The sequence below is a fragment of the Heloderma suspectum genome, chromosome 1 (assembly GCF_057233095.1).
Source record: "Heloderma suspectum isolate Gila_16-S chromosome 1, 16-S_ref, whole genome shotgun sequence".
Classification (NCBI taxonomy): domain Eukaryota; kingdom Metazoa; phylum Chordata; class Lepidosauria; order Squamata; family Helodermatidae; genus Heloderma; species Heloderma suspectum.
The window spans coordinates 383,688,042-383,715,435 of NC_139458.1; the positions used below are offsets into that span (position 1 = coordinate 383,688,042).

At 43.2% G+C, this 27,394-nt stretch overlaps 1 protein-coding gene across 1 annotated transcript in view; it reads left to right on the forward strand.

Annotated features, from left to right (window-relative positions):
• The first annotated feature begins 433 nt into the window (after positions 1 to 433).
• GLP1R (glucagon like peptide 1 receptor) overlaps positions 434 to 27,394 on the forward strand; it is a 110,160-nt gene continuing 83,199 nt past the window's right edge. Inside the window, exons 1-3 of the mRNA XM_084820456.1 lie at positions 434 to 454; positions 1,009 to 1,105; positions 10,614 to 10,724. Coding sequence (XP_084676582.1) covers positions 434 to 454; positions 1,009 to 1,105; positions 10,614 to 10,724 — 229 coding nt within the window. The remainder of the gene's footprint in view (positions 455 to 1,008; positions 1,106 to 10,613; positions 10,725 to 27,394) is intronic.

Below are 27,394 nucleotides of genomic sequence, written 5' to 3' on the forward strand. Positions count from 1 at the left end.
CCTCCTCTGCTCCAACTTTGCGCACATGTGTCTCTTGCCACAAATCTAGCGTTGTGTCACAGGTGCATTGTCCTTGTTTGAGTTTAAAGGGCAGGCTGGGACCAATAGGACAGTTACTAAAGCTTTGGGGAGGAGGTAGGGTGGAAGAGCAGGTTGTGCTCTAGGATTCGGAATTGATACAAGAACTTGGTGCTGAACACAGGGGTCTGTCTAGTAGCAGGATGCTACCTGGGAGAGTGCTGTCCACTCTCCCAGGTGCTGAAGAAATATGTATTTGGAGCTCAATAAAAAAGATGTTGCAACAGAGTGGTATAGATCAAACTGTTTTATGCCTGGCTGCAAGAGGACCCCCCCCCCCCCCGTTCTGACCTTCTCTTCATGTACTTTGACTTGGTTCTGTATGGAGGCTGCTTCTTTAATGGAGTCATGCTCCATGATGTTTCCAACTAGTGAGGTATGAGCTCTCTGCCCTGTAGAACCGGTTTATGCTGTATCCCCAGGCCTCCCCCACTCCCACTCTGTACAGCCCCAGTTAGATGGGCAAAAATGTCTGTCTAGCCAAAATGCAGGGGGAAGAGCATGGAGGCAAAGATCACCTCTGCTTCTCCTCTTGCTCTGCATTGGATGATTGTAGGCCTCCAAGTTTATGGCCACCCCGATAGGATTGCACCCTAAGGGTTCTTTTCAAGGAGGCCAGCATGGGCAGAAGATGAGAATGTCTGCAAATGTCATCTTCTTATTCTATAAGCAGATAAAGGACGGTACATAGAGTGGATTGCTCTGTAGCAAAGGTACAAAATATTTTGGTGAATATCTTCATCTTGATTGATTGCTTATTTGTCTCAGGATAGTTGTGTGCTTCTGTATAATGTGCTAATTCATAATTCTGGAGAGCTGTTGCTACTTTGGCAAGTTGGCCCTCATGATGTAAATTACTGTATTTTAAGGCAGTGGGAAAATAATTTCAGAAGAATTTAATTTGGCTAACAAGATTTTCTTTTCCTCCAGAGACCACACTTTTCAATTCCTTCGATAAAGCAGAATTGGGAAGAATATCGGCTTCAGTGTTTGAAGTATCTTCGTGAAACACCCCCTTCTGTGGCAGGTAAGGCTACTCAGTCACAAAGATAATATCCCATCAATATACTGCTCCAATTCTTGAAAGTGTCCTTCTGCTCCATCGCTCCCTCCCAGTTAATCAACCTGGTCTATAGGATGCTGGAGGGGCATCATTTGTCTTTGGTTAAAGGTAGGTTATGGTGGAAGGGAAAAAGGGAAGGCATTCTGCTAAGTTCTAGAATTTGGCCCACATTATCACCCACACAGAGATGCACAAAAAACAGAGGTTCTCATTCACCTCATCCAATGAGCCTTTCTTTCCTAGGCCTTCTTGCTCTCTAGGGGCAAAGATCATGCTTAGTATGCTATTTGATACATACTTTAAAAAGTACATCCTGCTCTTGTACCCCTAAAATGCATTCAGGGCAGCATACAATAAAAGTTAGAAGATACACACATTTCGCATACAGTACTCTAAACATATGGCATCAAAGCAAGATAGTAATAGGAATACTTTAATCATTCCAGCTAAAAATACTTGATGAAACAAACATATATTTATAATCTTCCTAAAACTACAAGAGACTGAACTTGGCAGGCCTCTGCCAGAAAAAAAAAAATCCACATCGTGGCACTGTTGCTGAAGATGATTCTGAAGATTTGACTGTCAGTATAACCTTCATCAAAGGAGGCCTATGGGACAAGGTTGTATTGGGTTATTTTAAATGTATGTATGCCATACCAGTGATCCCCTTCATACCAGTGATCCCCTTCATGGATCACTGCCTTCTTGTGGCGAAGGGGCTTGCGTAACTCAGTGAAGCCATAAGCTATGCCGTACAGGAACACCCAAGACGGACAGGTCATGGCAGAGAGTTCTGACAAAATGTGGTCCACTGGAGAAGGAAATGGCAACCCACTCCAATATTCTTGCCAAGAAAACCCCATGGAACGTATCACAAGGCTAAAAGATATGATGCCGGAAGATGAGCCCCTCAGGTCGGAAGGTGTCCAATATACTACTGGGGAAGAGCAGAGGGAATTTCCAAGTAGCGCCCGAAAGAGTGAAGCGGCTGGGCCAAAGCCGAAAGGACACTCAGCTGTGGATGTGTCTGGTGGTGAAAAGAAAGTCCGATGCTGTAAAGAACAATATTGTCTAGGAACCTGGAATGTCAGATCAATGAATCAAGGTAAGCTGGAGGTGGTCAAACGTGAGATGGCAAGACTGAACATCGACATCTTGGGAAACAGCGAACTAAACTGGACAGGCATGGGCGAATTTAATTCAGGTGACCATCATATCTACTACTGTGGGCAAGAATCCCTTAGAAGAAATGGAGTCGCACTCATAGTCAACAAAAGGGTGGGAAAAGCAGTACTGGGGTACAATCTCAAAAACGATAGAATGATCTCAGTATGAATCCAAGGCAAACCATTCAACATCACAGTAATTCAAGTCTATGCCCCAACCACTGATGCCGAAGAAGCTGAGGTTGATCGGTTCTATGAAGACCTACAACAACTTCTAGAACTAACACCAAAAAAAGATGTCCTCTTCATCATAGGGGATTGGAATGCTAAAGTAGGAAGTCAAGAAATCACCAGGATAACAGGCAGGCATGGCCTTGGTGTACAAAATGAAGCAGGACAAAAGCTAATAGAGTTTTGCCAAGAGAACACGCTGATCATAGCAAACACTCTTTTCCAACAGCACAAGAGACGACTCTACACATGGACATCACCAGATGGTCAATATCGAAATCAGATTGATTATGTACCTTGCAGCCAAAGATGGAGAAGCTCTATACAGTCAGTCAAAACAAGACCTGGAGCTGACTGTGGCTCAGATCATGAGCTTCTTGTTGCAACATTTCGGCTTAAATTGAAGAACGTAGGGAAAACCACTAAACCATTCAGGTATGACCTAAATCATATCCCTGATGAATATACAGTGGAGGTGAGGAATAGATTTCAGGGATTAGACCTGATAGACAGAGTGCCTGAGGAACTATGGACGGAGGTCCGTAACATTATTCAGGAGGCAGCAACTCAATCCATCCCAAAGAAAAAGAAATGCAAGAAAGCCAAGTGGCTGTCTGATGAGGCTTTACAAGTAGCTGAGGAAAGAAGGGAAGCGAAAAGCAAGGGAGAAAGGGGAAGATATATCCAACTGAATGCAGATTTCCAGAGAATAGCAAGGAGAGACAAGAAGGCCTTCTTAATGAACAATGCAAAGAAATCGAGGAAAACAACAGAATGGGAAAGACTAGAGATCTCTTCAGGAAAATTGGAGATCTCAAGGGAACGTTTTGTGCAAAGACGGGCATGATAAAGGACAAAGAAGGCAGGGACCTAACAGAAGCAGATGAGATTAAGAAGAGGTGGCAAGAATACACAGAAGAACTATACAGGAAAGATCTTAATGTCCCTGATATCCGTGATAGTGTGGTCACTGAACTTGAGCCGGACATCCTTGAAGTCAAGTGGGCCTTAGGAAGCATTACTAACAACAAAGCTAGCGGAGATGACAGCATTCCAGCTGAGCTATTTAAAATCCTAAAAGATGATGCTGTTAAAGTGCTGCACTCAATATGCCAACAAATTTGGAACACTCAGCAGTGGCCGCAAGACTGGAAAAGGTCAGTTTACATTCCAATTCCAAAGAAGGGCAATGCCAAAGAGTGTTCAAACTACCGCACAATTGCTCTCATTTCACATGCCAGCAAGGTGATGCTCAAAATCCTACAAGCTAGGCTTCAGCAGTATGCGAACCGAGAACTACTGGAAGTACAAGCTGGGTTTTGAAGAGGCAGAGGAACTAGAGATCAAATTGCCAACTTTCGCTGCATCATGGAGAAAGCAAGAGAATTCCAGAAAATCGTCTATTTCTGCTTCATTGACTACGCTAAAGCATTTGATTGTGTGGATCACAACAAACTGTGGCAAATTCTTAAAGTGATGGGAGTACCAGACCACCTTACCTGTCTCCTGAGAAACCTGTACGAGGGTCAAGAAGCAACAGTAAGAACCAGACATGGAACAACCGAGTGGTTCAAAATTGGGAAAGGAGTACGACAAGGCTGCATATTGTCACCCTGCTTATTTAACTTATATGCAGAGTACATCATGAGAAACACCAGGTTGAATGAATCACAGGTTGGAATTAAGATTGCCAGGAGAAAAATCAACAACCTCCGATATGCAGACGATACCACCCTAATGGCAGAAAGTGAAGAGGATCTAAGGAGCCTCTTGTTGAGGATGAAAGAGGAGAGCGCAAAAGCTGGTTTGAAACTCAACATTAAAAAAACGAAGATCATGGCATCTGGCCCCATTACTTCCTGGCATATAGAAGGGGAAGAAATGGAAGCAGTGACAGATTTTATTTTCTTGGGCTCCAAGATCACCACAGACGGTGACTGTAGCCATGAAATTAAAAGACGCTTGCTCCTTGGGTGGAAAGCTATGGCAAACCTAGACAGCGTAGTAAGAAGCAGAGACATCACCTTGCCGACAAAGGTCCGTCTAATCAAAGCTATGGTTTTCCCAGTAGTAATGTATGGCTGTGAGAGCTGGACTATAAGGAAGGCTGAGCGCCAAAGAATTGATGCTTTCGAACTGTGGTGCTGGAGAAGACTCTTACGAGTCCCCTGGACTGCAAGGAGGTCAAATCAGTCAATCCTAAAGGAAATCAACCCTGACTGCTCATTGGAAGGACAGATACTGAAGCTGAAATATTTTGGCCACCTAATGTGAAGAGAAAACTCCCTGGAAAAGACCCTGATGCTGGGAAAGACTGAAGGCAAAAGGAGAAGGGGACGGTAGAGGATGAGATGGCTAGATAGCATCACCGATGCAATGAATATGAACTTGAGCACGCTCCGGGAGAGAGTGCAGGACAGGAGGGCCTGGCGTGTTATGGTCCATGGGGTCACGAAGAGTCGGACACGACTGAACGACTGAACAACAACAACAACATGCCATACTAGGAAGAGACACTCTTAATTGCCAGTTTCAACAAGAGGGGTCTCCTCCAGTGGGGCTTTAAGGGATCGTGGCACTGCGGGAGGAGGAGTTTAACCATCTCCCCCTGTCTTCCCTAATTTAGACAGCGAAATTACATAGGCGAAAACTCCCTCTTGCCTTGTGCCATGGTCCCAATGCAATTTAGGGCTGGTTTTTAAAGAAATGTAAAGAGATGGGAGATCAGATCACATATCTCCAGTATCTCTAGGTTTGCCCTAAGAACTTCTGGACCCAGATTGTCCAGTTTTAAAGATAAAATCCAGCACCAGTTGTGTCCAGAAACTAACTGGCAAGTAGTGAAATCCCATCAACTCATTGCAGATAATCTCTGGCAAATCTGGGCAGCAGCATGGTGTATCAGTTAACTGTTTCTGAGTAGTGTTGGGCAGTGCAAAGAACACTGCTCTAATCAATCCAAAGAAGTTAAAAGTCCTCAGGGAAAGCATACAGGTAGTAAGCCCACCTACGTTCATCAAAGGGGATCTTGGCCACAATTGGATAATGTGTATGTAGGACGAAGGCAGATCCACCAGCACTCCCAAGCAGTGACCTGGATTTTACAAGTGATGTGGCTTTCTTCTTCTTCTTAGAACAGGCACTCTCCTTGTTCCTAGATCACACAGACTCCAGTCCTCAGTGTATTTCTTAACTGGACTTAACCTAGGTTTGTTTGCCTTTATCCAGGCCATAACAATTCTTTACACCTGCTCAGGGATCCTGTCACCAGTGTGTCAAATCACTGAGAAGAATGATAGCAGAATTTCATGCCTTCTGTTGCCCTCCAACACAGATCAATCAAAGTCACAGAGCAATTACACCATTTCTGTTCCCAAAGTGATTCTAAAAAATGAGCTACATTAGAAAATGTCTGGAGCTCAACAACCGCTACCTGCTTTTGGTCTACTTGCCCCCAAATAATATATCTGGGATAGGTCTAAAATTACTGTTATCTACAGGATGAGGAAAGCTTCTTTAATAGTTATCTTAACTACCCAAAGGAGTAAGGAAGATATTTATTACTTCCCTCCCTTCCCAGTACACCCAGTCTTGCTCAGGGAGATGTTATCGGCCATGTTGGATAAGAGTTGAACAAGAATATGCTAGGCGATTCTCTCCAGGTGTTCTGTGTTTATTGTTTAGTGGCAACTGTAACTTAATCCACACAGTTTAAAAAAGACAAGAGATGTGCAATTTGATTGACAATTAAGGTGTTCTGTCTCCTCTTCCACCTCTCACATGTTCCTTTCCCTCTCAAGCAGAATGCCTAAATACGGCTCAAAATTTAACAGAAGTATATGAAGATGGTAACTAAGTGTAGAACACATTTTCTCATATTGGACTGCCTTTTAAAACATATTTTAAAACATACTGGACTGCCTTTTATAACATGCCATTGCAGAATGCTTTATCATGTATCTCAAAATGTTTTTGTCTATAAGAAGGCATTAAGGCATTAAGGTGATTTTGTCTATAAGAAGGCATTAAGTACTGAATGAAAAGAAAAATACTGTCATATGTTCAGCTGTCTGATCATAAGGCTCCTAGTAATTTGGAAGGGAAAGCTGCAGCATTTGGCTGGGTATTCTGGTCCCAGCCCACTGGAATGGATAGGACTTGATATGTATCAGAAACAGCTTAATTTTTGAAAAAAAAAATCCATTGCTACCTCTCAGAATCACACTGTTACAATTGAGAATGACATTAGCTGATAGCAATAATAGCAAGAAGGTATTAATCTCCCTTTGCTCTGTTGGACAGCTTATGCCATACTCCTAGACTGACATTTTAATAAATCTGGTTGAGGCTTTAGCATGTTGAATAAGCTATAATGCTGATTGGTGGCCTTTTGTGTGGGTATTTCAGCAATGCATCAGTGTATGCAGTTTACTATTTGAAACAGCATGATAGCAGATAATTTGTCTGGGGAAAATGCTTAAAGTGTTCTGAATAATTGTATGACCTAGGGAAAGGCAATGCCAGAGACGTATGTGTTGCAAAGTACAAGGATATCTGGGTATCTTCAAGGGTGGCTGCTGCTCCATTGACTGTGAAAGGAAATGTTCCTTCTGTGCAAGCACCAGGTCATTACTGATCCCAGAGGGACGCCTGCTTACGCCAGCGTTTTCATGGCAAACTGTAGTGGGGTGGTTTGCCATTGCCTTCCCCAGTTGTGACTACCTTTCCCCCAGCAAGCTGGGTACCATTCAAGTCAGTGTCATGGAGTTGCTGCATATCAGCTGAGGTCAGTGGAGAAGCGCTGAGGTCAGTGGAGAAGTGCTGAGGTCAGTGGAGAAGCACTGAGGTTATGCTTGGCTAGTAAGCAGGTACAATTGGAATAGGTGATGAAACACAGCCATCTTATACTGGGGGTTCAGAATGACCCAGGGCATGGTCTGGGAGGCTGCCTGGGAGCTCCATGTACACTCCCTCAAGTTTCATGATAGAGGAAGGCGAGATATGAATGTATTAAATAAATGGCCAGGCCATTCCGGGACTCGCACTAGCAAATACTGTGAACAGTTTGTGCAATCTGTACTTAATCGTTTTGATGATTAACAGTTATTGCCGCCTGGTCATTTGAATCTCTGGCTTGAAGTGAGTGATGAAGTTAGAATGGTTGTGAAGCCATCCCACCCCCACCCCTCTGTTTGATTGTGAGAGAGGGCTTATCAGGGAGGGGAGTGTCCCAGGCAGAGGAGGCTGGTGGCTCTGATGGGGCGGTGAATCTGCTCTGGGTTTCAGTCAGTACCGGTCAGAACTCTACAGGAGCTACCCATGGCGCTGAACCCAATCCCCCTAAAATAGGTTCAGCACCTTGGATAGCTCATTTAGAGTTCTGACTGAAACCCAGAGCAGATTCACAGCCGCACTGACATCGGAGCCGGCTGCCTTCATTGGTCCCAAGCCCACCACACTGCATTCTGAATTGGATTTCTGGTCAATCTAGATGTTTGACAGGCCTCTAGAATTATTGTGACAAATAATGGGGTTAGATTCCCCCCTCCCCTTTTGACATTAAATCCTCTCTGACCTGAAGTGGATTATTTCAATACAACTTCATATGCTGCTGCTTCATATACTTCATGTGCTTCATATGATGATATGCAGCTCTATTTCTCCTTTTCATCTTCTTCAGGTGAGTCTGTGGATATGCTGAATCAGTGCCTGCTGCGACAATGGACTGGATGAGGGCTAATAAACTGAAGCTCAATCCAGACAAGACTGGGAGGCTGTTGGTGGGTGGTTCTGTTGACTGGATGGAGGATGTTCAACCTGTTCCTCCTGGAACCATCTTTGTCATTTGAGGCTCAGGTGGCCTCAGTGGCACGGAGTGCCTTCTACCAACTTCGGTTGGTAGCCCAGCTATACCCATATCTGGACAGGGGTAACCTGGCTTCTGTTGTCTATGCTCTGGTAACCTCCAAGTTAGATTACTGCAATGCGCTCTACATGGGGCTGCCTTTGAAGATGGTTCAGAAGCTGCAGCTCGTGCAAAACGCAGCGGCCAGATTGATAACTGGGACTAGAAGGTCCACACATATAATACCGACTCTGGCCCACTTGCACTGGCTGCCTATAGGCTTCTGAGCTCAATTCAGGGTGCTGGTTTTGACCTATAAAGCCCCACATGGCTTGAGACCACAATACCCGATTGGACGCCTCTCCCGAAATGAACCTACCCATACTCTACACTTAACATCTAAGGTCCTCCTCCGAGTGCCTCCTCCAAGGGAAGCTTGGAAGCAGCAACAAGGGAGAGGGCTTTCTTAGTGGTGGCCCCCCATCTGTGGAACGAGCTCCCCGATGAGGTCTGCCTGGTGCCAACATGGTTAACTTTTCAGTGCCAGGTTAAGACCTATCTTTTTCCCCAGGAATTTGGCAGCACGTTATGAGTTTTAATTGGTCCTGGATGTGTCTTGGTTTTTTTTAATTATTATTTCTATACCGCCCAACAGCCGAAGCTCTCTGGGTGGTTCACAAAAATTAAAACCAAAAAGCACAGGATAGAACAATATAAAATATAAAAGCATTAAAACCACAGTATAACAATACAACCAGAATAAAACCAGAATAAAACATAGCAGCAATGCAGAGATTTGAAATACAGATTTAAAACACCAAAGCAAAAAGACTAGAAAGCTAAAATTTTAAAATGCTTGGGAGAATAAAAAGGCCTTCACCTGGTGCCAGAAGGAATACAATGTAGGTGCCAGGCAAACCTCTCTAGGGAGCTCATTCTACAGCCGAGGTGCCACAGCAGAAAAGGCTCTCTTCCTGGTAGCCACCCACCTCATTTCCTTTGGCAGGGGCTCACGGAGAAGGACTGCTGAGGATGATCTTAGGGTCCAGGCAGGCACACATGGGAGGAACATATGGGGGTCTTTAGTTATGACTGACTGTTCAAAGTTGTTTATCATCATCATCATCTATATTTCTATGCCACCCAATAGCCAGAGCTCTATGGGTGGTTTACAAAGATTAAAAACATTAGAAATACAATATACAGAGATTAAAAACCATTTACATAAAAAACACACAAACAGACAATATACACAAAAGAAACATATCTAAAACAACTTGAAACAAACAATCTCAAAAACAAGCAACCCTAACCATAAGACATTCCAGGATTGATTAAGCACTTATCATATACTGTTGAATGCCTGGGAGAAGAGAAAGTCTTAACCTGATGCCAAAAAGGTAACATTGTTGGTGCCAGATGGGCCTCATTGGGGAAATCATTCCATAATTTGGGGGCCACCACCGAAAAGGCCCTCTCCCTTGTCACCATCTTCTGAGCTTCCCTCGGTGTAGGCAGCCGGAGGAGGGCCTTAGATGCTGAGGGTAGTATACGTCTATAAGGCTTTATAGGTTAAAACTGGCACCTTGAATTGGACTCAGAAACATACAGGCAGCCAGTGCAAGCAGGCCAGAGTCGGTCTTATATGTTCGGAACTTCTGGTCCCCGTTAGCAATCTGGCCGCCGCATTTTGCACGAGCTGCAATTTCTGAACCGTTTTCAAAGGCAGCGTCACATAGAGTGCGTTGCAGTAATTTAAGTTGGAGATTACTAGAGCATAAACAACTGAAGCCAAGTTAACCCTGTCCAGAAAGGGGCATAGCTGGACCAACAACCGAAGTTGGTAGAAGTCACTCTGTGCCACTGAGGCCACCTGAGCCTCATGTGACAAAGATGGCTCAAGGAAAACCCCCAAGCTATGGACCTGCTCCTTCAGGGGGAATGCAACCCCATCCCGAACAGATTGAGCACCCTCCATCCAGTCAGAAGAAGTTATATGTTATATGTTTAGTTATATGTTGTTTGTGTATATTGTCTGTGTGCTTTTATGTAAATGGCTTTTAAACTTTTTATATTGCATTTAATGTTTTACCTTCTGTAAATCACCCAGAGAGCTTCGGCTATTGGGCGGGGGTGAGGGTGGGGGTATAGAAATGTGATAAATAAATAAAATAATATAGCTGCTTTATTTTCTGCTGACTGCTCTTCAAATATGCTCTGTTTACAGAAGGCAAGTTCTGCAACAGGACATTTGATGGATCTGTATGCTGGCCTGATGGAGTGCCAGGCACATATGTGAATATGAGCTGCCCTTGGTATCTCCCATCAGCTCGCTCAGGTAAGTTTAAGTGCATGCCTACCCTGTAAAACCCTCACATGCATGGGATTCCTCCCCCACCAGTCTGCTACATTTCCTGAAGCCCTAGTTCTCATAAGGTAATAAGCCTGTATTCGAACTTAGCTGTACAGACCTTGGGCAGTATCCAGTGTTGCCCACACACTAGTGGGACCCAGCGCTAGTGTAGTGGGAAGCTAGCAGTTGCGGAACCAAGTGGAAAGAGCGGGAACACTCATTTCCAGGACAGGTCAGGTCAGTGGAGCATGCAGAAGGGAACACTGCTGACCTGTCCCATTCTGGAAACTAATATTAGATGGATGTGCTTATTATTACTGCCTGAAACTTTCAACAATCTCAGACCAGCTTCTCAAAGCTAATTACATAACATATCGCTGATCTTTTTTTTCTTTTTTACTCCAGTGTGTGAGGCCCCAGTTCAGATCAAGACAACTGTGGTCTGGGAGAGGAGGATTAAACCTCCCCCTCAGTGTTTACTTCCTGAAATTCTCCCCACACCATATACACACAGGGGGTTAATAAAAGAAAAAACCCTCAATTGATCCCAGTGGAAACTTTTTCTTTTGTTAACCACCACCCCAATTGGCCTGGGGGGGAGGGAATTTCAGGGGAAAATGTGGGGGGGGGAGGCTTAATCGTCCTCTCCTGGGGCACAGTGATTCTGATCCAAATTGGGGCCATGCACACTTACACTAAAGGAAAGCCTCAGCTATGCACTACACAATTCGAGTAATGAGTAGTTTGGCTTTCAGTGCAGGAGTAAACCTGTGTCTGGGGTGTATCAGATCAGAATGCACATCAGAGAGAAGGCTAGACTAAAAGCCTTCTTCCCATATGTTATTTTTCTGTGTCTAGGAAAATTGTGTACGGAGGAACATTCCAGACTGTGAGCCTAGCCAACACCATAGGGCAGTATCCAGTACTGCTGCTGCACCTCTGCTAATCCCATTGTGCCTGTGGGACCTATTGCTAACACAACAGGAACTAGCACTTCTTAAAGCAACTCTGGACATGAGTGGAACCTCTTGTTATATCAGTCTATCTGTCCATCCAGTCTCCTTATCTTTCTCTCTGTCATATCACTTACATAAGTGGAAGGAATAGCATTTTAAGAAGATTTAGATTTAAACATTTGTTTAAACCGTATGTGTCTCAAAATTAGGAGTTCAAGCAAGAGACTATGAAACTTGTACACTTTTTTTTTAATCTCAGGTAGTCTGAATTCTCTACTACTTTTCCAATTAAGAGTCATTGTGTAGTAAGGACTTGGTAGGCTTGTTGCCCTGTGGCCAAAGATGCTGCAGTGACAATAACCCCAATCCGACCAACCATGGTTGCATGTCTTTCTGCAACAAGGAAATCACAATCATGAAGTCTTATTTCATGTGCTGCTGTTTTCTGTAGAAGCTGCCTTACTTTATTTTGGACTATTTGAGTCTTCTTCATAATGACTGTTGAGGCACTGGATCTTGTAGGGTGGGAGATAGGGTGTCACTGGATGTCTAGAATGTCATAGTTGAAAGGGCCAAGTGGTAACTGATTTACTGATTGGTTCAGGACTGTCTGTCAGTTTTAACTCTTGGGATCCCTTCAATATAAATCTTTTTTTACATATTAGAAACTCTCGTCTTTGACATATCACTGTCTAGGATAGAATCATAGAATAGTAGGGTTGGAAGGGGCCTACAAGGCCATCGAGTCCAACCCCCTGCTCAATATTCATTCAAGAGGATGAATATTTGTCCTCTCTCCCAGCCTATATTTCTAAAATATCTAAATATCTTTTATATTATGTTTTCTGTTGATAGTGGCTATTATCATGGGATCATCTTAAAATTGAATTTACAAGCTTTTTATCTCTTTCTAGATCATTAATAAACATGTACACTATTTAAAGCTGCTTTAAAACTTGCTTGTATTTATGAGCAAAATTGTTGACTTCCCAATTAATTGATATAAGACCCCATCAAATATTCCAGAACTCCTTCCAATAATTCTAATCTTCCTTTATCTAATGACCTACATGCAGGATTAAATGCCTTCCCTCCAGCAAACCTATTTATTTTCCATCTTTAGGACTCTGTGGCAGTCATTTGGCAGCAACAGCACTAAAAGCCATCACTGTAGGAGAGAGCCAAGATTTAACATAATCTTGCACCTCAATAAATTATCAGAATGTGCTGCATCTTTCATGTACTTTTGCAAATAAGCAAAAGCTGAATTATCATGGGGTAGAGTACAATTTTCACTTAAAACAAATGAATGTTTGGAGTTCTACAGAGACTGTCATTAAAGGATTGCAAGTCACTGTAGAAACAAATTAAGCCTTATATTCTATCTTGTTGCTATTGTATATCCTAATTTTTCTTCATTGTCCTGATAAGCTTGGTGATGAACTGTGGCCACCCTTGACCATCTCCATTATACAGTCCACTCTGTTTTTTTAAAATTAAAGACTGTTTGGCCTTTGTTACACACATGCATATGTATGTTTGTGAGAAGATGCTGGCTACACGTCTACACCCACACCATCATGAGTGTAATTCGTGAACTCTCCCTAGGTTTGTTGCAGTTTGCATTGCAGTATGCATTGGTATACTACTACCCTGATATGAACCTTTCTGCATCAGAGCCACACAGCCCAAGAAAGCCCATGTGCTCCAATTCCCTCCCATGTGCTTTGCTATACCAGCCTACCTGGAAATTAGCAATAGTGAAAACTCTTGCTGCGCAACAGTAGAGTGTAGCAAATTATTTGCACAAGGTGACAATAATATACTAATGGTGTGAAATTTCCATTGCTTTGCCCTTTGAGTCATCTCTTAGGGTGCCTTGCACAGCCCCTATAACTTGCCAAAGCCAGTATCTTTGGAATACTTTTCTGTGCGTTTCATCCATCAACCGGTATACAGACATCGATACAAGGGGATAGTTCCCTGTTGCTTCAGATAACCTAAATCAAATACCAGTCTACCAAAGAGCTGCTTTGGGGTTTTCTTCCTTACCGTGTGGTATAGGGATGGAGAAGAATTTAGAAATGAGAAGGTGAATAAATGGGGGGGATCGAGAAATAACTGCTTCACAGTTCAGAAATGCAAACAATCCAGAATCTCTCTTAATTTCAGTGATGGCTCATAAATAAACTCAGACACTTCCTGACCTGGCCTTTTTACCCAAAATGTACTACAGCAGCAGTGCAGTAGTGGGAGCAGTACTTCCTGGGAATTTCGTAGGCCCTAAAACCTTACTAGCAGGAAAACTCAGCAGTTTCTGTAATTGTGCAAAGTCAGTTCTGGGTATTAAAACACCACACTATGTGCCAACCATTTGTAGGACATAGGAGCACCCTGCCTCTGACTTGCTTCCTGTCTAACATTCCTTTTTCTTCTACTTAGCTGCACATACACAAATTCCCTCATCTACACATTTATGCAAAGTAGAGGAGCCCTGCCTCTTTTGTTTGGGAACCCAGGTTGGTAATTAGGTCTCAATGGATCTGTATACATTTTTAAACCTCTTTATACTACAGGTACATTTCTCCATAGCAATTGCTGACAGCAGAGATTGGGACACTCTGGATGGGGAAGAGCTGCTCCAGAGTTCTTCTTGCAAATCTGAGCATTAAATCCTTTTTCAAGAATGTGTGTAGCCAAACAAATTAGGCAAACATCTTCATTTAGACAGCTCTTATTAAATAAAATAATTTATTACATTTATTTATCATAAATTAGAACTAGTCCAAAATAAAGGACTACTTACAGTAGATCAATACCTCTCTTCACTGCTTGGCTTAGGTTGTAGTACCAAGCACAGCTCAAGACACATATATAGGTTCTGAAAGTCAGGCCATTTTTGAGAGTCCAAGATGGCGGCATAGTTCCTGTGCTTTCCAGGACTCAGAGCAGCCCACTTGTCTCCTATGCCTGCCATTAGGTAGAACAACAGCACAAAGAGAGGACTAATGGTTCTGCCTTTTCTTAAAACTCCAGTGTCCTAACTTTGTAATAGGATCCAGGTCTCCTGGCTAAGGCAGAAATGAAAACATGCACCAAAGCTGTGTAACTGTACTTCTGCCCGGTAACAACATTGTTAGTATCAAAACAATGCTTTAAACTGAATCCTAAACTAAAGGATTCAGTTTAAAGCCTTTAAACTGAATTCAGGCTTTAAACTGAATCCTACAGGGAAGGGAGATGTAATGTTGGGGGTAACAATGGACGTAGGCGCATGCACTGCAACGGAGAGAACAGCTCTGATAGCACCCAATAATAGTCTTCAGACACATGTAGGAAGAAAGCCAGACTATGAAGCACATGGTCTTCGATGTCTATATACTAATGCCCAGAGTATAGGAAACAAACAGAACGAACTTGAACTCTTAATACAGGAGGGAAATTATGACTTGATAGGTATAACTGAGACTTGGTGGGATGACTCTCATGACTGGAATACAGCAGTTGAAGGATATAACTTGTTCAAAAAGAACAGGAGGAACAGAAAGGGAGGTGGGTTTGCACTGTATGTGAAAAATACATATCTCTGCACAGAAATACAGGAGGATGAGCTTGGTAGCCCCATCGAGAGCATCTGGATCAAAATAAATGGAGCAAAGAATAAAAGGAACCTGGTGGTCGGAGTCTACTACCAGCCACCCAACCAAGGAGAAGACAAGGATGAAACTTTTGAAAAGCAAATAGCCCATGTTTTAAGGAAGCATGATGTAGTAGTAATGGGGGACTTCAATTTCCCTGATATTTGTTGGGAGACAAATTCTGCAAAACATGGCCCCTCCAGGAAATTCCTGACTTGTGTGGCAGATAACTTCCTCCTACAGAAAGTAGAGGAAGGAACTAGAGGATGAGCTATCCTTGACTTGATCCTAATCAACAGAGATGACTTAGTGGATCAAGTAGCAGTTACAGGAACTCTGGGGGAAAGCGACAATGTTGCACTTGAGTTCTTGGTTCTAAGGGAAGCAAAAGCCAAGTGTAGTCAAACGCGTACCCTGGATTTTAGGAAAGCCGATTTTCATAAACTCAGAACAATGATCAGTAAGGTCCCATGGCAAGCGACGCTAACGAGAAAAGGAGTCCAAGATGGGTGGGAGCTTTTAAAAATGGAAATTCTCAAGGCACAATAATCACAAACAATTCCAACAAGAAGAAAAGGTGGAAGACAACAGAAGAAGTCAATGTGGCTTCACAAAAAGCTTAGGGACGACCTGAAAACAAAAAAGGACACATATAGGAAGTGGAAAGAAGGCCAAGTAACAAAGGAAGAGTACAGGCAGGTAGCACAGAATTGCAGGGATGGTGTCAGGAAGGCTAAAGCTGAGAACGAGCTGAGGTTAGCGAGGGATGCTAAAAACAACAAAAAGGCTTTCTTCAGCTATGTGCATCGTAAAAGGCAGAGGAAAGAAATGGTTGTTCAGCTATTAAATAAGGATGGCAAAACGATAACAGATGACAAAGAGAAGGCAGAGGTGCTCAATTCCTACGTTGGCTCAGTCTTCTCCCAAAAGAGGGTCTATGACCCCCCTGGCAAAGGCAAAGTGCAGGCTGAAGGGGCAGAATTGCAGCTTGAGATCGATAGGCATATGGTCAAGGAACACCTAATGACTTTGAATGAGTTCAAATCTCCAGGGCCAGATGAACTGCATCCTAGAGTAATAAAGGAACTGGCAGAAGAACTCTCAGAACCGCTGTCTATTCTCTTTGAGAAATCATGGAGGACGGGGGAAGTGCCAGATGACTGGAGGAGGGCTAACGTTGTCCCTCTCTTCAAAAAAGGTAAAAAGGAGGAACCTGGGAACTACAGACCAGTCAGTCTGACATCAATCCCAGGGAAAATTCTGGAGCGGATGATCAAGCAATCCATCTGGAAGCACCTTGACAACAATGCCGTGATTACTTGAAGCCAACATGGATTTGTCAAAAACAAGTCCTGCCAGACAAATCTGATCTCATTTTTTGATCAAGTAACCTCCCTTGTAGACCGTGGGAATGCTGTAGACATCATATACCTTGACTTCAGCAAAGCTTTCGACAAAGTGCCCCATGATATCCTGATGAGCAAACTAGCTCGAAGTGGGCTAGATGAAACACCGATCCGGTGGATCCACAGTTGGCTACAGAATCAGACTCAAAGCGTGCTTATCAATGGGACCTTCTCAAACTGGGGAGAGGTAACGAGCGGGGTGCCACAGGGCTCAGTCCTGGGCCCAGTGCTCTTCAACATTTTTATTAATGACTTGGAGGAGGAGGTGCAGGGAATGCTCATCAAATTTGCAGATGACACCAAATTGGGCGGGATAGCTAATACTTTGGAAGACAGAAACAAAATTCAAAGTGATCTGGATAGACTGGAGCGCTGGGCAGAAAACAACAGAATGACATTTAATAGGGATAAATGCCAAGTTCTGCACCTAAGAAAAAGAAACCAAATGCACAGTTACAGGATGGGGGATATGTGGCGCAACAACACTACAAGCGAGAAAGATCTTGGAATTGTTGTTGATCACAAGCTGAATATGAGCCAACAATGTGATGTGGCTGCAAAAAAGGCCAATGCTCTTTTGGGCTGCATTAATAGAAGCATAGCTTCCAATTCCCGGGAATTACTAGTTCCCCTCTACTCATCACTGGTTAGGCCTCATCTGGAGTACTGTGTCCAGTTCTGGGCACCACACTTTAAGAAGGATGCAGACAAACTGGAGAGGGTTCAGAGGAGGGCAACCAAGATGATCAGGGGACTGGAAACAAAGGCCTATGAAGAGAGACTGAAAGAACTGGGCACGTTTAGCCTTGAGAAGAGAAGACTGAGGGGAGATATGATAGCACTCTTCAAGTACTTGAAAGGTTGTCACAGAGAAGAAGGCCAGGATCTCTTCTCGATCATCCCAGAGTGCAGGACACGGAATAATGGGCTCAAGTGACAGGAAGCCAGATTCCGGCTGAACAGCAGGAGAAACGTCCTGACTGTCAGAGCAATACGACAATGGAACCAATTACCTAGGGAGGTGGTGGGCTGTCCCACACTGGAGGCCTTCAAGACGAGGCTGGACAGCCATCTGTCAGGGATGCTCTGACTTGGATTCCTGCATTGAGCAGGGGGTTGGACTCGATGGCCTTGTAAGCCCCTTCCAACCCTACTATTCTATGATTCTATGAAAACTGGGGATTTCAGGGCTAGTAGACAGAATCCTGAAATGCCTGCCTAGGAAAGCCTGGTCTGGGAAAATGTGCAACAGACCATTCGGTGTGTGTGGTAAGAAAGGATTTTTTGAGAGCCAGTGTGGTGTAATGGTTAGAGTGTTGGACTCAGGAGATCCAGGTTCTAATCCCCACTCAGCCATGAAGCTCACTGGGTGACTTCGGGCCAGTCAGTGGCTCTCAACTTAACCTATCTCACAGGATTGTTGTGACGATAAAATGGAGAGGAGGCGAGTGATGATGTATGCCACCTTGAGCTTCTTGGAGGAAAAGGCAGGATATAAATGCAATAGATAGATAGATAGATAGATAGATAGATAGATAGATAGATGGGAAATATACCACACATATCTACTTTTGCCATCTTTGGCTTATAGCATTTGAGTTTTGCTCTTTTAAAGGAGCCCTGGACTGTCAAGTTGGCCAAACTTTGGGCAGCATCCAATACTGTCCCCGCTCTAGTGGGACCTGTCACTAGCACAATGGGAACCTAGCAGTTCCAGAAGCAAGCAGAAATGCTAGTTTGTGGAATGGTGCAGGTCAGTGGAGTTCTCAGAAGGGAGCTCCGCTTGCCTGTCCCATTTTGGAAATGAGTGTTTCTGCTCATGTCCATGGTTCCTTCTGGAAGTTCTAGTTCCTGTTGCACTTGCAGTGGGTCCTGTGAGCACAGTGGAAGCAGTGGGAGCACAGTGGATACTGCCCCTTAGAAATTGTGGTTAAAGTAAATCATGTTAATCACAGGGCCTTCCTTTAGAAGCGAGGGTCATGAATAATTAGTACATTTATTACAGTCAACCAACCAATAATACAAAATGCAGATCTCAGTAAAAGAAAAAAAATGACAAGGTAAGGACTGGCAGCCATAACAGGTTTGAGAGATATAATAAACTTTAACATTTTGCTACCTCCTCAGTAATAAAGATGTCGGTTTATCAAAAAATACTCAAGGGGATCTCTAAAGACCACCCTGGAAACAGTCTCAAAGGAGGACAAATTATACCAGCCTTTTCTAACCTGGTGTCTTCCAGATCTGTTGGCCTACACCTCCCATCGTTCCTAGTCCCTGATTTTAAGAAACCTACATGAATGACTATTTTCACCTCTATGTGATCATAGGGCATGAACAGTTGCCTGTTGAATCCATCAGCTTTTAGTGCCCATGAAAAGAAGAGCTGTAACTTTCAGTGTATTTAGCTATCTCTGACTAGAGCTGATCATAGGTATGGGTATCAGTAATTGCGCAATGTGATTGCTTGGTTTTAAAAACAAGAACAAAATTCTGTGTAATTGTTATTAACGGTTAATTTAACAAGCCTAGACATCTGGCAGCAGGAGGAGAAGTCTGTCTTGCATGGCCACTAGTGAATGCTTGCCCTTAGAGAGTTTTATGATGTGGGAATTGTTTGCACTGCCTATATTCATTTTGGTCGTGAATTGGAACATGCATGCTGTCTCTTCTGAATCACAAATTTTGTTCTCCCTCAATCTACTTTACACTCTGAGATAGAAACTTCAGACTCCCCACCTTGGCTTTGTTGGCATATGACACATCCAGCTTGGCAAAGTCTCTATAGAAGGGGACAGTGAGCTGAAAATGAATGATAATTTATTTTTCAGCCTTATAGTCAAGGGAGAGTAACATTTGCTTCCTGATCTCTTCAAGTGCATAGTTTTCACAGGTTGCTGTTCTCTCCACCCCCTTGTCCTTAAATAACAACTGTTTTGCTTCCCCCCTTTCTCCTTTTAGAAAATGAGGATCTGTTTATTTAAGACTGCATATTTCAGGATTTTAATTCCATAGTTAGGTATAAAGTCTGAGTTTATCAGTATCAAGGATACTTTCATTTCTGCTCTTTTCTCCCTGGAGTGAGTAGGAGGAATGTGTAGAAATTACAGTCTGGAAGGTTGACGTTTCTTTTCTTCTTTTTGGTAGGGGAGGAAGAGTTTTCCCAAGATAAATGTTTTATACTTGCTCAGTGGTAAATCATGCGAGGCCCTCCCTTTTTTCAATCACAGAACCCATTTGAAGTGATTCTTGGATGCACTGGAATCACTACAGTTGCAAAGAAGCATAACTGATAGAATTTTGCCAAGAATGTAATGTCCTCAGGAAAACAGAGCTCTCCCTTTTAGTGATGGTATCTTTCTCTGGTTACTGTCACTGGCCATATAATCTAATTTTTTTTGTTACCTTTTTATAATTTAAGCCCAGCTGTCAATAACACTGTGTAGATCAAGAAAGCTTGGAGCTCCTAAGGTAATCCATTTGACGTTTTATGACTCCTTCAGGGTCCTAATATTTATTGTCTAATGACACTAAATCCTCTTAAATAGAAAATCTTCCAGGGACGCAAGTTCCAAACAAGACCTATAGGCAAGGTAACCACATTTGTTGTTTATGGCCTTTTGTAATGTACTGGGTTTTGCTGCAGAGTGGTGCAGCAGAACCATGCCTCGGGAGCACTTTGACGCATAATGTGATGTGTCCATATGGTTGAGGCTGGGCTGCAAAGGCCAGGGGCCAAGAATGTTTTGCTTGAAACTAAACTTTTGTTACTAAATGGAATGCATCGAGGGCTAGAACTGTGCTAGGAGATCTACTGAACAGAAGTAACACAATCCTTCCATCGGATGTACAGTCAGATATGTCTGCAGTAGTCTAGCAGAGATAGTTTTGACATCTCAGTCCACTTAATTATGATCTTAATTATGGAACTCAGTGCTTGGGATTCGTAATTCAGTGGTTTTCCTGATTTCATATACTGCCTGTGCCATTACTACAGGGAATAAGAGAGGTGAATGGTAAACTACAGCTCCTCTCTCTGTTATAACAGCCACGATATTATGTTGGCGTGCAGTGGAGTAGCAGGATGGTATATGCTTTGAACCCAGTCACAGCTTATGTTCATACTCTGGGTGTAATATGGAATCGCACCTCCTTGATGGCTTTTTAGCAAATAAGGTGGTATATAAAAGTTAATAAATAATAATAATAATTTGCTTGTACACATATATTGTCGAACATGGAGTTCCTATTTTTGTGACATTTACTCTGTGTTACGAGAAGGTAAGAATCACTGGTTGTCTGGTCTATGCAAATTGGATACTAATCATAAGAAATGGCATCTAAAGGTTCTCTTCTTCTATAGGAAGGAGTGTTTCTTAGCAGCAAGGGAACCTTTGGATGCAAGCCAGTAAGCACCAGTTACATGTTTTTTCTGAAGTATTGGGACAGAGAGAGCAGGCACAATCTTGCTGCCCCCACAATATATCCACTATACCAATATTTTTTTCCTCCATGTGAATTGGCCCTATATTCTGTGGTCATATGATACAGCTCTTGATGTGTACTTGATGTACTGAACCACTGTTGGAATGCCAATTTAGCATTTAAACTGTCACTGAATTACAAGGAAAACTTGCTCATCTTGTTAAGACATTTTGACCCAACTTAAGATGCTTGTACTAAGAATTTAGAGGATGCATTCTCTTTCCTGGCTGAAGAATTGTTGCAGCATTTGTGATAGATTAAAGTCCTGTGGAGTTCTTCTATCATGAATGCTGCAACAGTTATTCATCTGGTAAAATAGATACCCAGGGCTTGTGTTTTTGATATCTCTCTTTGGCTTTGATGTCACACTTACCAAAATGAAAAGTGTACCTTAATTGAAACTGCAGTAACCTCTCTGGTAAGCCTTTGAATTTGCAATTCTCTTCAGATGTTTGAACACATGTAAAAGGATGTAGTTCTGCTGAGTTAATATAGCAACAATGCTCCAAGTAACATTCAATGTGTAGTTAAACTCCTATAAAAAGAAAGTCTTATTTCTTGTGGATTCAGGACTGAGTTTACAACTGTTTTTTCCTATATTTGTTGTTCAATACTTCCTCTGGGATTCATCACATTTTCTGTTGGGTGGAAGAGAGCTACAAATGCTTTGTGATAAGGTATCTAACGGTATAATTTTGCAAAAGTGTGATAGAGGCTGAAAACCAGAGAAATGTGGAAGATGTTTTGTCTTACGTGTAATATTGCAAATATAAAGGATTAATATGGGAGCATTTAATAATGCAGCATAAAGTGCTATATACATTTGGGGGGTTTGGCATCTTAAGGCCAGACGTTTTAGAAACAAGTTTTTAGAAGAGACTAAAGTTTGGTCTGTGTGAGGAGGAAAAGCAATTTGGTTAATGCCTTTGGACTTTCCCAGAGAGATCAGCACAAAAAGAGCCCCCTAGCAGCATAAATACTAGCACATATATTGTAGCATAAGCTTTCATGGACCAGAGCTCACTTCATCAAATGTAGTGGTAATCTAAGTGAGTACAGGATATGTATCCTGAGTAGAGAGAGAAAAGTTAGAGAAATTGTGTGTATTTTTACGTAGTAAGGTCAAGCAAGACAAGAAATGGATTCTCAGTGTCCTTTTGTGCTCTGCATATTACAAAGACGAATCGAGTGCAAACAAAATATCTCATCAGTGTGGGAATGAATCACTCCTGAGTAGCAGCCACTGGTAACAAATAAGTATAGCAAGATTAGCACCTAAAGAAAAGATTGTTACTTCCTGTAGTGCACTAACCATTCCCAAAATTTGCTGAGATCCAGTTTGACTGGACAGATACTGAAGCTGAAGCTGAAATGCTTTGGCCACCTAATGCGAAGAGAAAACTCCCTGGAAAAGACCCTGATGCTGGGAAAGACTGAAGGCAAAAGGAGAAGGGGACGGCAGAGGATGAGATGGCTAGATAGCATCACGGATGCAATGAATATGAACTTGAGCACGCTCCGGGAGAGAGCGCAGGACAGGAAGGCCTGGCGTGCTATGGTCCATGGGGTCACGAAGAGTCGGACACGACTGAACAACAACAGCACAGGGGAACAGATTTCGGAAGCCAACAGGTGTAGAGGGGGAACATACGAAGCAGCCTTATACCGAGTCAGACCATTGGTCCATCTAGCCCAGTATTGTTGACACTGACTGGCAGTGGCTCTCCAGGAAAGGTTTTATCCCCCCTCCCAGAGTGTGCTGGTCCTTATCTGAATTGGGGCTGGATGCACTTGCTCTTGAGTAAAAAAAGAATAGGCTCAACTACATGCTATGCTACATGTAGTTTGACTCTCATTTGGGTACATTTATCCTAATGCGAAGAGAAAACTCCCTGGAAAAGACCCTGATGCTGGGAAAGACTGAAGGCCAAAGGAGAAGGGGACGACAGAGGATGAGATGGCTAGATAGCGTCACCGATGCAATGAATATGGACTTGAGCACGCTCCGGGAGAGAGCAGAGGACAGGAAGGCCTGGCGTGCTATGGTCCATGGGGTCACGAAGAGTCGGACACGACTGAACGACTGAACAACAACAAAATCCTAAGTAGATAAAGATACTGGCCATTTCTGCTTATGTATATGGCAGAAGGACAACATCATCATCATCATCATCAATAATAATAATAATAATAATAAAGTTTATGCATCACTTCCCACCTCAAGCAACTTACACAATACAGAAATCCGTGTTGGGAAAAATAAATATAAACCATAATCAGCACAATACCACATATAAAAATAAATACCATAAAAACATAATGTAAAAACTATATAATATCAAAAGTGTTCATCCCGCAAGTACATAAAATTTACCCCCGTTCACAGCCTAGACTGAACATCACAAAAGCAGCCCACAACAATTGGGCCATAACTAATGTCCAGATTCCTGGAAAAATAAGTACATCTTTGCCTGGCACTGAAAAGATGACAGTGTCAGTGCCAGGTGAGCTTCCTTGGGGAGAGTGTTCCATAAATACGGGGCTATCACAGAAAAAGCCCATTCTCAAACTGACATCCCCAAGTTTCTCTCAGAGGGGCTTGCAGAAAAGGGCCTCTGAAATTGACCTCAGGGACCCAGTAGGTTCATATGGGGAGAGGCAGTCCTTGAAGTACTGGAGTCATGCCATGTAGGGCTGTATAGGTTAGAACCAGCACTTTGAATTTGGGCTGGAAACCAGTGCAGGTGAACCAGAATTGGGCTTATATTTTCACATCACCTAGTCCCAGTTAACAACCAGTGATATTGAATATATCACATTGGAAGATGTGCAGGTGAATGAGGCCTTCAAGGTATGGCTGGTGTTGTTTGGTCTCATAATAGTATTATCTCGGTTACTATGGGACAGAGTTAGCATTAGAGTTTAGTGCAAAGGCTTGTTCCTTGATCTGGATCTCCATTTGACCCATTGTTGCTGATAAGTAGCTGGTTCAGGGTGTGTGTGTGTGTGGGAGGGAGCTGTGTGCTTAGTGGTTAAGACGCTGAACTACAGACCAGAAGGTCGGCAGGACAGCAGTTTGAGACCCGAGTGTTGTGTGACGGAGTGAGCTCCCGTCTTCAGTCCCAGCTTCTGCCAACCTAGCAGTTCGAAAGCAAGAAATTGCAAGTAGATAAATAGGTACTGCTTCGGCGGGAAAGGTAACAGCGTTCCATGCACCTCGGTGTTCAGTCATGCCGGCCACATGACCATGGAAGTGTCTTCGGACAGCGCCGGCTCTTCGGCTTAGAAATGGAGGTGAGCACCACACCCTAGAGTCGAACATGACTGGTTGGGGACACCTTCACCTTTAACTTTTAGTGAGACGGAAGGATAGTCTTCAAGGATAGGCTATAGAAGTGATCCTTGATTTAGTTTTTAAGCTGAGAGCTTTTGGGTGGTTTCTTTTGCTGGGTCTGTCCTGTTGTAGGTGACTCTTGAGTATACACCTAGCTTTGCCAATCAGTTTCTTTACTTCCCCTGGTGAGTATTGTACTTCCAAGAATGAACTGATGTAAATTCTACAGGTGCTTGGTCTCTGTTGGAAGGACTGGAACAAATGTGGTTATTTCATTGGGCTTGTCTGTGGACAGGGGAGCATGTGATGAGCCCTGGAGGGTAGTTGGAAGCATGTAGGCATCTGTAGCAGCTAGTCCATTTCTAGCAGAAGATGGTGCTAAATCCACTGCATATTTACACTGTGTTGTCCAGAAAATGAATATGTTGTGCACTGGTTGAGGCCCAGATTGATAGTGGGGTGGAGATTGTTGAAGTCCTGGTGGAATTCCTCAACCATCTCCTTCCTGTGTGTCCAGATGATGAAAATGTTATCAGTCTATCTCAGGTGGTTGAGAATAATAGAAGACAGGAGTATTATTCTAAGTCATAAATATGTTGGCACATTGTGGAGCAAAGCAGGTAACCCAAATCAAAAAAGGAACAGCTGCACCAATTGAATTCCCAGCACATTTTGACATGGGTCTTCAAGGGAAAAACTCTTAGAGACTTTTCTGGGGGATTCCCTCTCCCTTACTTCTTCCAAGTATTACCTTTCAGTCTTCTTTGGAAGAAGGAATCCTCCAGAAAAGTCTCTACAAGTTTTTTCCTTGATAAAGACCCATGTTGAAATGCATTGGGAATTCAATTGATGCAGCTGTTCCTTTTTTATTTTGGTTTCCAGCCTTACACCTGTTTTTTCTGATGCCTACTGGTACTGGAGCTAAGCAGGTACCCATATCAACACTGTTAATCTGAAGGTAGATGCTGACTCAAAATTACTTCACAGAGGATAGAATTTTAATGCAGGAACTATTGGAGCTGAAATCTTTGCAAAGTGCTGTACCTGTTTCCTACCTGTTTTTTTCAGTCTCAGGCAGGCAAAAGACCCCAAACAGGTTATGGAGCTCCTGGTGGTCTGCTCTATGTAGTTCAGGCTGTGGGTCTGTGTTCAGCATGGTGGGTCAGGTTCTTCAGGGCTGTGTTAAAGTACACCCTTGGTTTGAAGCCAGTGGGCCTGTTCAGACGTGCACACCAGGAGGGTAGTTAGGGTAACTGGGGGGCAGGTAGCGAAACAATGATGCATATGCCTGTCGCTCGACCGGGAACCACGTAGTGCTGTGTAGTTCCGCTAACCACCCCCCTCCGTAGTTACCTAGCGATCTTCCTGGCATGGTTACTGAGTATCCTGTCATTCTCCACTGTGCGAATGGGCTCCCAGCAGCCACTCCAGCATCCCAAATGGCCATGCAGCCATAAAGTCCGTGGTGGCTAGAGTGCCACCAGCAGTGGCGGATGCTCTAGCTGGCAGACTCTATGATCATGGCCTGGAAGTTCTCTGGAGCCCATTTTAACCACTGGGGACCCCATCAAATGACATGGAAGCCATGACATGGAAGCCACCCCAAGGCCCCTTAACCCTTTTGCAGGGGGCGGTTAGTGGGGCAGCTTACTAACCATGAGGAACATGGTTTTCTCCCCCCACATGATACACGAAGCCACGGTGGTTAGCAGACATTCCCTAACCATTATGGCTTTGCGACATGTGAACAGGGCCAGTGGATCCTAGGATTGACTGAATTCCCAGCTTAGGTGAGTGTCAGCCCAAGTGCCCTGTATGGGACTAATAGAAATCTACCCAACAGAGTGATTGCTGCAAACAAGTTAAAGATTATATAGCACTTAACATGCACAATTGTTTAATAAATTATTAATAATTTCATTTCCATGAAACAGGTTTAAGTTGCAAAGTGCTAAGCTTTGTGAGTTTGAGTCATTTGCCTCTTCATCAAGCATACAGACTGTATAATTTTGCACAGTGACTCGCATGTGCATTGTTACCCTTTCACATTCCATATTTTATTGATGATGATTCTCTAGGGAGCTTTTTTGTTATAGGCCAAATGCTCCCCAAGAGGCAGAAGTCCCTACTACTTGTTTCAGAAGTGCTGCAGATAAAAGGTTTATCTCCCAAACATGCTTGAAATGTTGACTTTTAGAATTTCTATTCATCACCTTAAATTTTATTTGAGCAAGAACAAAACCCTTAATGGCGTCATATTTATGAGGGAACCCACTTTTTATGGTTTTTCCCTGAAGATAATGACAGCAGTTTTTGGCTTTCTTCCAGCTTCATTTTACACTTCTAGGGCTAATTTACTTTGCTTTCTGACAATTGGAGTAGTGAAGTGAGTTAGGGGAGAACAGAAACAAGTGCTCAATCAGCATAATTGCTTTTGCAGCAAAAATGGCTTTGCATATGTGAAAGCAGCTTGATGATGATTGTCCCTGGAGTCTAATTAAGCAAGGGAAACAGTCCCTGTTGAGTGAATACAAATGCAGACCCTTCTGTGAACTTGTCTTCTGGCACCATGAGCTGGGAGCGGATGAATGGGAGTCACTAGGCCAGACTTGGTGCCCTCCAGATGCTTTGTACTACCACTCCAGCATTCTTGGCCATTGGCTGTGCTGGCTAGGGATGATGGAAGTTGAAGTCCAAAACATCTGGAGGGCACTAGGCTGCACTAAGCCTTTCTGGCTTTAACCACAAGAAGGAACCCTCTATAGATTTTGAATTTTTTGATAGGGGATAATTAGAAATGGTTATAGGGTGGGTAACCTCCAGAGACAGGTTCATC